At 43.8% G+C, this 10,673-nt stretch overlaps 1 protein-coding gene across 1 annotated transcript; it reads right to left on the reverse strand.

Moving 5' to 3' along the window:
* Positions 1 to 2,302: 2,302 nt before the first annotated feature.
* LOC139374140 (T-cell surface glycoprotein CD5) lies at positions 2,303 to 7,953 on the reverse strand. Its single transcript, XM_071115142.1, has 6 exons — positions 7,835 to 7,953; positions 4,949 to 5,365; positions 4,546 to 4,662; positions 3,222 to 3,272; positions 2,894 to 2,962; positions 2,303 to 2,599 (listed from the first exon to the last, which is right to left on the reverse strand). Exons 1-6 carry the CDS (start codon positions 7,875 to 7,877, stop codon positions 2,520 to 2,522), a joined length of 777 nt encoding a protein of 258 aa, XP_070971243.1. The 5' UTR covers positions 7,878 to 7,953; the 3' UTR covers positions 2,303 to 2,519.
* Positions 7,954 to 10,673: the final 2,720 nt, after the last annotated feature.

Consider the following 10,673-nt stretch of genomic DNA (forward strand, 5'->3'; position numbering starts at 1 on the left):
TCCCATGTTAACCCTCTGTATTTTCCTCTCACTATCCTATGTGAACTCTCTCCCTCTCTGTTGAGCTCTCTCTCCCTCCCTCTCTCCGTCTATCCTTTCATAATCACGGTTTGATTAAATTACAGATCTGTAAGTGAACCCCCCTACCTCTTCTCCTCTCCTCCTTGCTCCTTGCTCCTTGCTTGCCCCAATCCCTATCTCCCCCACCTCTCTCTCTCTCCCCCTGCCATTCTCTCTCCACCCATTCTCTCGCTCTCTCTCCCCTGCCACTCTCTCTCTCTCCCCTGCCACTCTCTCCCCCACCATTCTCTCTCTCTCTCTCTCTCTCTCCCCTGCCACTCTCTCCCCCACCATTCTCTCTCTCTCTCTCTCTCTCTCTCCCCTGCCACTCTCTCTCTCTCCCCTGCCACTCTCTCCCCCACCATTCTTTGTCTCTCTCTCCCCTGCCACTCTCTCTCTCTCTCCCCTGCCACTCTCTCCCCCACCATTCTCTCCCCCACCATTCTCTCTCTCTCTCTCTCTCTCACCCCTGCCACTCTCTCTCTCTCCCCCACCATTCTCTCTCTCTCTCTCTCTCTCTCCCCTGCCACTCTCTCTCTCTCCCCCGCCATTCTCTCTCTCTCCCCTGCCACTCTCTCTCTCTCTCACCCCTGCCATTCTCTCTCTCTCTCTCTCTCTCCCCTGCCACTCTCTCTCTAACTGAGGTATTCCCATCATTTCCCACCCCCGTATAAACATCCACTGCTCCATGTTTTCATGTTACTCCTCTGATTCCCCCATAACAGTTCAAATGGTGTCTGATGGTGTCCCACCGTGATATCACAACTGTGACATCATCATCTGACGGCAGCCATTACAGAACACAGGTAGTGTACACACAAACAAAACTGTCTCCTCTCTCATCTCCTCTCTCTCCCCTCTCTCTCCTCTCTCTCCCCTCTCATCCCCTCTCTCTCCTCTCTCATCTCCTCTCTCTCCCCTCTCATCTCCTCTCTCTCCCCTCTAATCTCCCCTCTCATCTCCTCTCTCTCTCCTCTCTCATCTCATCTCTCTCTCCTCTCTCATCTCTCTCATCTCCTCTCTCTCCCCTCTCTCTCTCTCCCCTCTCTCCCCTCTCTCTCCTCTCTCTCCCCTCTCATCCCCTCTCTCATCTCCTCTCTCTCCCCTCTCATCTCCTCTCTCTCCCCTCTCATCTCCCCTCTCATCTCCTCTCTCTCTCCTCTCTCATCTCCTCTCTCTCTCCTCTCTCATCTCCTCTCTCTCCCCTCTCTCTCTCCCCTCTCTCCCCTCTCTCTCCTCTCTCATCTTCTCTCTCTCTCCTCTCTCTCCCCTCTCTCTCATCTCCTCTCTCATCTCCTCTCTCTCCTCTCTCTCCCCTCGCTCTCATCTCCTCTCTCTCTACTCTCTCTCCCCTCTCTCTCCCTTCTCATCTCCCCTCTCTCCTCTCATCTCCTCTCGCTCCTCTCTCCTCTCTCTCTCCTCTCTCTGCCCTCTCTCCTCTCTCTCTCCTCTCTCTCCCCTCTCATCTCCTCTCTCATCTCCTCTCTCTCATCTCCTCTCTCATCTCCTCTCTCTCTCCTCTCTCTCTCCCCTCTCTCTCTCCTCTCTCATCTCCACTCTCTCTCTTCCATCTTTCATCACCCTCTCACTCCACATCTCTCCCTCTTTCTGAGATAATCTCTGTGTGTAATCTGTTGTCATCTGTCATTGTTCCTCTAATGGGACAGATTTAATCGTCTAGTCTAGTGTGACCTGACAGAGAGGAAGACACAGAACTACACCCAAACACTCGCTCACAGACACACATATTATGTCACACACCGCCCTGCATGCACTCACATATATATATATATATACACACACACACACACACAAACACACAAACACAAATGAATAGGCAGGACGATGGAGAGGAAGAGGGGGATTAATTAAGAAAGGGATGACAACGGAGGAAGAAGAGCACAAACGGGCGATGGAGGTTATTTGAGGAGGAGCAGAGCGACAGAGGTGTAAAAGGTGAACATCAATTTAGAGCGAGAGAACGAGGGAACAGCAGTGTGACAGAAATAACAGCAACAGGATGTTGGTGTCAACGGCACAGGAAGCCACACCGCAGAAATCAGAAGTTGGTGCGCGCGCGAGACCCCTCGCTCGTCACCTCGCTCGTCACCTCCAGTGTCTCCACATCTTTCTGTATCCCCCTTTCTTTCTCACAACATGATTTTCTCTCCCTCTTGCTTTCATCTTGCTTTTCATTGCCAACTTGAGCATCCGGTTCACTTCTAAGTACGAGGTCCAAACATTTTATTCAACAACAAACTTTACGTTTATTCAATAAAAGAAGTGAATGACTGAATTACGTACAGAAACACCCCCCCCCCCCCCAAAAAGGATATTATGTGCTTAAAAAAATATTGCAATTAGCATAAAAAAATATAACAAAATATAATAAAATATGAAAAATACATGTACAGTGTATTGCCATTGTGGGTGAAGGATATGACTGATGATGATGATGATCACAAGTTATAAGAGTCGTAATCACTGTTTCTGTTAGACGAAGGCTCTCGGCTGGTGTTCACCGTCAGCCTCTCCAATCCTGGGAGAACGAGAGGGAACGTAACGCTTTAGGGTCTAATACTAAACTTGAGATACCCAAACTTTGAATGACGCATGCAAAGGTAAGTCACACAATTCTTAGGTTATGCTTCCGCCCGTGTAAATGGAAGAGTGTGTGTGTGTGTGTGTGTGTGTGTGTGTGTGTGTGTGTGTGTGTGTGTGTGTGTGTGTGTGTGTGTGTGTGTGTGTGTGTGTGTGTGTGTGTGTGTGTGTGTGTGTGTGTGTGTGTGTGTGTGTGTGTGTGTGTGTGTTTGTGTGTGTGTGCATGCCTCACCAGGGTAGGAGTGTCTCTTGTCTGTGTTGTCGTTAAGTTGGAGTCCAGCCTTCCCTCTATGGTAGGAGACTGTGAGAGAGATAGTCAGACAGTCAGACAGACAGGCAGACAGACAGACAGACGTAGGAGGGGGAAGAGGTGGCTATGGATTACATCGCTTGCCAAGATATTGCATTATTTGAGAGAGAACAAGCGAAGTCTGTGTGTGTGCGTGTGTGTAACGTGAACTCATCAACTCAACGCATTATTCAACGATTCCACGTCTCTCCTACGTCGGCCTGCAACTTGGCCTGGTGGGTGTGCGTGTGTCTAGGAGTCATTGACTCACCACTTTGGCTCTGCGTAGGTCCGATCCACCGACTCTGCCTCTTGTCTGACACTGAATCACAGACATAAAACATGTTGATTAGAGGTCATGTTATAATGTTATATTACCAACACACACCAAGTACCCGACCAACACACACCACATTACCAACACACACCAAGTACCCGACCAACACACACCACATTACCAACACACACCAAGTACCCGACCAACACACACCACATTACCAACACACACCAAGTACCCGACCAACACACACCACATTACCAACACACACCAAGTACCCGACCAACACACACCACATTACCAACACACACCAAGTACCCGACCAACACACACCACATTACCAACACACACCAAGTACCCGACCAACACACACCACATTACCAACACACACCAAGTACCCGACCAACACACACCACATTACCAACACACACCAAGTACCCGACCAACACACACCACATTACCAACACACACCAAGTACCCGACCAACACACACCACATTACCAACACACACCAAGTACCCGACCAACACACACCACATTACCAACACACACCAAGTACCCGACCAACACACACCACATTACCAACACACACCAAGTACCCGACCAACACACACCACATTACCAACACACACCAAGTACCCGACCAACACACACCACATTACCAACACACACCAAGTACCCGACCAACACACACCACATTACCAACACACACCAAGTACCCGACCAACACACACCACATTACCAACACACACCAAGTACCCGACCAACACACACCACATTACCAACACACACCAAGTACCCGACCAACACACACCACATTAACAACACACACCAAGTACCCGACCAACACACACCACATTACCAACACACACCAAGTACCCGACCAACACACACCACATTACCAACACACAACAAGATAACATGCCTCAATGACAAAAGAAACACTTGATCCATAACTGACAAAATACCAATCAAATAAATGCCACACCGATCCTGGTATCAACATCCTTTTCTTTTCTGCCATGACCTTATCACACATTATTTGATCAACTGCTATTGGGATCGGTCCAAGTACTGTGGACTTTTTTCTTTAAGAACTTTATTGCAGTAATTGAAGTGCTTTGTTGTCATCCTAAATGTACGCTCATGTGTTCAGTGTTTAGATCTGGGCCCGTTAACGCACTGCATCTCAGAGTAGAAGGGCTGATCAGGGATCAGTATTGGCCTTTTGGATCATAACGAGTACATGAACGGATCCTAGATCAGCGCTCCTACGCCGCCAAGCTTTGTGGATGCAGGCCCAGGTGCCTGGTACTCACGTCTCCTACGGAGGGCCTTGAGGGAGGGCTGCCCGAAACGCACCATCAGCACCACCAGCACCAGAACACACAGCAGACCAGTCACCACCTTATAGCCCACTAACTGATCTGAGACGACTGGAGTGGAGAGGAGATGAGATTCATATTTAACCGTGACTTTACTAGGCTGGCCCCAGATCTGTTCGTACAGTCTTACCAACTCCTATGGTCATTTGGCAAGGCAACCTAAATAGATACGGGACCAGGCTATTGTTTTACAGCACCGTATAAAACACTGACAAAAATATGTAAGTGTACTTACAAAGATATTCATGTACTTGTACGCATGTGTGGTATTTCAACCCACTGTCAAGACACTTAGAGAAATATACGCAGAAAGGACACACAAACATACAGGACTCACCGTCGCATTGGATCCCCAGTGTTGTACAGGGGTTGTTGGTAACACTTCCATTCGCACTGATCTGGTAACCCAAAGCTTTAGGATTGATCTTAGTCCACTTTGGGGAGCCCTCGCAGCCCTTCCTCTTACACAGCCCTGCATGATGAAGACTATGATGGGTAAGACTGTTAAAGCAGACTGGTAAGGAATGGGACGAGAGGAGAGACAGGTGTACGTCCCCCTTACAGGACTTTTCTTCCCATTTGACCTTGATAACACCCAGTGCAGGTGGCGGAGACTCGGGCTGGGTCGGAGAGGAACAGGAAGTGGAGACTTTACACACACAGGAAGTGGTGGGAGCAGGGGGAATGAAGGTAGCAGGAGTGGAGTTGGATGGTGTGAGAGGTTGGGAGGTGGATACCTTGATTTCATTGGTTACTAGAGAGAGAGAGAGGGGGGGAGAGAGAGAGAGAGAGGGAGAGAGAGAGATTATTCGTACCACGGAAACAACAGCAAAGAAAGGAAATTGGTATCTTGGAATCCATATCTACAAAAAATATTTTGATTCGATTTTAAAAAATCAATATTACATGTCATGCGGTAGTTACTAATCACAGAGGCAGTTTTTCAAAAGTCTAACGGGGAATGTTTGTCCACCTGCAGCGGGGACTAAAACTGGCCTGGATTAGCCTAACCCTCTCTAATCTATCAATTAATACAACAAATTAAGGAAACGGAAATGCTCACCCTCTACTGAGAGATGAGGTCATAAGGGTAATTATCAGACCAATGGATGATATTTACTACTACTACTACTACTACTACCTCTTCTTCTACTACTACTACTACTACTACTACTACTACTACTACTACTACTACTACTACTACTACTACTACTACTACTACTACTACTACTACTACTACTACTACTACTACTAATAATAATAATAATAATACTACTACTACAACAAACAGCATCCTATAGTGTACTTACCTTTAAGCAGGGCCCATAGGGAAGAGGGATGGGCATAAATGACAAAATACAATGACAAAATACCATAAAGATCAATGTATCAAAATAAACGACCAAATACTTGTATTTGGAAATGTATTGTATTAAAAAAACATGCACTTTTGCATTTTAAAATACAGAAATGCACTTGCAAGTACCCGGCCCCGAACAGCGGTCAACATTCTCAGCAACAGTTACAGGAATGTTTTGCGTGCCCGTGACTGTGACCCTGTTGCCTAGTCATTCGACCTATATGTGCAGAGCTACAGTGCATTCCGGAAAGTATTCAGAGACTTTTGACCTTTTCCCACATTGTTACGTTACGGCCTTAATCTAAAATGGATGAAATAAATACAAAATCCTCCTCAATCTATCACACAATTCTCTATAATGACAAAAAATGAAAACAGGTTTTTAGAAATGTTTGCAAATGTAGGGACTGGGAGACTAGTCAAGATCTAGTGAAAGATGAACAGGGCAAAGAACAGAGAGATCCTTGGTGATAACCTGCTCCAGAGCGCTTAGTACCTCAGACTGGGGCAAAGGTTCACCTTTACAACAGGACAACGACCCTAAGCACACGGCCAAGACAATGTAGAAGTGGCTTCGGGACAAGTCTCTGAATGTCCTTGAGTGGCCTAGCCAGAGCCCGGACCTGAACCCGTGAGACCTGAAAATAGCTGTGCAGCGACGCTCCCCATCCAACCTGAAAGAGCTTGAGAGGATCTGCAGAGAAGAATGGGAGAAACTCCCCAAATACAGGTGTGCCAAGCTTGTAGCATCATACCCAAGAAAACTCAAGGCTGTAATCGCTGCAAAAGGTGCTTCAACAAAGTACTGAGTAAAAGGGTCTGAATAGTTATGTAAATGTGATATTTGTGTGTAGTGTGATGAGGGGAAAAAATAAATTTAATCATTTTTAGAATAAGGATGTAACGTAACAACATATGGAGAAAGTCAAAAGGTCTGTATACTTTCCGAATGCACTGTGTCTCAATTGCCTCGTACCCCTGCACATCGACTCGGGAACTGGTGTCCCCTGTATATAGCCATGTTATTTTGACTCATTATTGTTCGTAGTTTTTCCCTGAGTATTTATTCCTCGTGTCACTCTTTATATTTGTTATTCATATTTTTTTCTGTTATCTTTAACTCTGTATTGTTGGAAAAGGACCCGTAAGTAAGCATTTCACTGTTCGTCTTCAGCCTTTTGTTCACAAAGCACGTCACAAATACACATTTATTTTCTTTGGTATGTTGTTGTTTTATCTACTTTAGTTGAATGCACTGAGTCTAAGTCACGCTCTATAAGAGTGTCTGCTAAATGACCAAAATGTAAATAAATATGTGAAAATGAACATACCAAAGTGATCTGCAAAGCACACTGGTTATTGTTATTGGCCTTGTTTCGGGTTGGACTTCATTAGAATAATACTCAGCATCCTTTGCAATTGTACAATTTCACATTTACATTGATATTTTAATTGATTTAGCAGATGCTTTTAGCACACCATAGTGCCATCAAAATGATGATACCAATGCAGGGAGAAAGGGGGACGCAAAATTGTGAACCGCTATAAAAAACAAGTGTAGAAAAGTATTTTGAAAATAAAAATGACAGCTCTCGAAAGTATCTTGTTACAAAATACGTTGGCGTTTAGCCCAGTGTAATACACATTTTAAAATACTCAGAAGTAATTGAAAAACATATATCAAATACATGTAACAGAAATACTGCCCATCTCTGATAGGGAATAGGGACGCAGCCAAATGACTACAATTCTGCTGCTTCGAGTTCAACCGTCAATGTCAGTGTAGTGTATCAGAACACGAGAAAATTGTGTATCATAATGGACTCACGGAAACCACTAGACTGTATTTCAATAAAGACTTACCAACATTCAGGGCCAGGACTGTAAGTACAAGCCTTCTATTCATTCTGGAGATGACCAGCTTGAGAAAAACAGGGGAGAGAAGAAGAGAAGAGAGACAATGCGCGCAAAAAAAACGACAGACAGACTGAAGAGAGAGGAAACTGTGCAGAAGTGTAAACTCCTCGCTCTCCTTTCTCCCCACCCTCTGTTTCTCTATCCATAAAGCCTTCTCTTCATCTTTGGCGTTTGCTGCTTTTCTTCTGAGAGGTTTTCTGCAAACTTCCTCACTTCAAAGACAGGCACAAAAAAAGAAAGAGAGAAGAAGAAAAGAAAGAAGTGAAAAGGAGAAGAGTGGAGGATAAGTGCGAGAGGCAGAAAGAACAATTAGAATTGTTCACCTTTAGACATTTTTGTTGAGTCAGTCATGACCCTGATTTTCATACGCCTTCCAACAGTGAAGTGTGTTTGTGCGCCTGTGTTTGTGTGTGTGTGTGTTCTCCGATAGGTCAATGTACACACCAATGCCAGGTACACCAGTTGTTTGCAGCAAGATCCCTATTATGAGTTTGATTCCTGCATAGGCCACATCTACAGGTAACTGCCCAAATGAAGGAAACACCAACACAAAGGGTCAATAGGGCGCTGGGCCTCCACGAGCCGTCAGAACAGCTTCAACGCACCCTGGCATAGATTCTGTCTGGAACTGGAGGGACGTGACACCATCCTTCCACGAGAAATTCCATCATTCGGTGTTTTGTTGATGGTGGTGGAAAACGCTGTCTCAGGCACCGCTCAAGAATCTCCCATAAGTGTTCAATTGGGTTGAGATTTCACACACGCTTTAAACACCCTACACTATGACTCTTTGAGACCCCTCTTTCAAAGTCACTGAGATCTATTCTTCTATATTGGTAGCCAATATATTTGGGCAACTGGGCATTTTAATAAATGATGCTAAGCATGATGGGATGCTAACTGCTTAATATACTCAGGAAGCGTCTTGTGCGGAAGCGCCTGCGTTCAATATACTTTGTATCCCTCATTTACTCAAGTGTTTCTTTTACTTTGGCAGTTACCTGTTCACTATGTATTAATTATCACTTATATTGTTTGGGAATTTAGAGAATTTAAGGGGGATATTATAAATCCGCTCTTAGTTTGTGGATAGTGTTGTGTACAACCTTCCCTTTAACTGTAGCGTAATACATTAGCTGTGGATTAAAGTGTCTGCTTAATGACCATATCATATTATTTTATATCCTATTTAATAACCATATTATTATTATGTTCTTTGTTATCCTACAGTGCTTTCAGGAAATATGTATACCCCTTGACTTGTTCTACATTTTGTTGTGTTACAGCAGAAATTCAAAATGGACAATTTATTTTTATCTCAGCCATCTACACACAATACCCGATAAGGACCAAGTGAAAACGTGTTTTTAGAAATTGTTTCTAATTTATTCTAAATGAAATACAGAAATATCTCATTTACATAAGTATTCACACCCCTGAATCAATACTTTGTTAAAAGCACCTTTGGCAGCAATTAGAGCTGAGAGTCTTTCAAAATTCTTCATGCTGTCAAATTGGTTGTTGATCATTGCTAGACAACCATTTTCAGGTCTTGCCATAGATTTTCAAGTAGATTTAAATCAAAGCTGTAACTCGGTCACTCAAGAACATTCACTGTCTTCTTGATAAGCAACTCCAGTGTAGATTTAGCCTTGTGTTTAAGGTTATTGTTCTGCTGAAAGGTGAATTCATCTCCCAGTGTCTGGTGGAAAGCAGACCGAACCAGGTTTTCCTCTAGGATTTTGCCTGTGCTTAGCTCCATTCCATTCCTTTTTTTTATCCTGAAAAACTCCCCAGTCAAATACAAGCATACCCATAACATGATGCAGCCACAACTATGTTTGAAAATATGAAGAGTCGTACTCAGGATTTTCCCCAAACATAACACTTTGTGTTCAGGACAAAAAGTTCATCACTATTCCATTTTTTTTCCCAGTATTACTTTAGTGCCTTGTTGCAAACAGGATGCATGTTTTGAAATATTAAGTTAGTATTGTGGAGCAACTACAATGTTTATCCATCTTCAGTTTTCTCCTTTCACAGTCCTTAAACTCTGTAACTGTTTTAAAGTCACAATTGGCCTCGTGGTGAAAATCCCTGAGTGGTTTCCTTCATGTCAACAGCAACTGAGTTAGGAAGGAAGCCTGTATCTTTGAAGAGACTGGGTGCATTGATATACCATCCAAAGTGTATTTAATAACTTCACCATGTTCAACGGGATATTCAATGTCTGATTTTAAAAAAAATGTTACCCATCTATCTATAGGTGCCCATCTTTGCGAGGCATTGGAAAACCTCCCTGGTCTTTGTGGTTGAATCTGTGTTTGAAAGTTACTGCTCGACTGAGGGACCTTACAGATATGAATGTCTGGGGCACAGAGATGAAGTAGTCCTTCAAATATCATGTCAAACACTATTATTGCACACACAATGAGTGAATGCAACGTATGGGACTTGTTCAGCACATTTTTACTCCTGAATATTTTTAGGTTTGTCATAACAAAGGGGTTAAATACTTATTGATTCAAGACATTTCAGCTTTTCATTTTTTACTAACTTGTTAAAAAAAAATATATATATATATATTTTGACATTATGAGGTATTGTTTGTAGGCCAGTGACTAAAAGTCAACATTTAATCCATTTAAAATGCAGGCTGTAACACAACAAAATTTCGAAAAAGTCGTGTGGGTGTGAATGCTTTCTGAAGGCACTGTACTTAATGTTTTCTTTTCTTAATTCAACCATTACTCATGTTTTCTGTTCGTTCACACCCGTCCATTCC

Source organism: Oncorhynchus clarkii, chromosome 19, assembly GCF_045791955.1.
Source record: "Oncorhynchus clarkii lewisi isolate Uvic-CL-2024 chromosome 19, UVic_Ocla_1.0, whole genome shotgun sequence".
In the NCBI taxonomy this organism is placed as follows: Eukaryota; Metazoa; Chordata; class Actinopteri; order Salmoniformes; family Salmonidae; genus Oncorhynchus; species Oncorhynchus clarkii.

Excerpts from the sequence above, each read along its gene's own strand:
- LOC139374140 (XM_071115142.1), bottom strand. The coding sequence starts at position 7,877 with ATGAATAGAAGGCTTGTACTTACAGTCCTGGCCCTGAATGTTG. Across the intron at positions 4,663-4,948 it reads ACTGGGGATCCAATGCGACG|TCGTCTCAGATCAGTTAGTG; the intron begins GTGAGTCCTGTA and ends TCTCCACTCCAG. Across the intron at positions 2,600-2,893 it reads CAAGAGACACTCCTACCCTG|GATTGGAGAGGCTGACGGTG; the intron begins GTGAGGCATGCA and ends TCGTTCTCCCAG.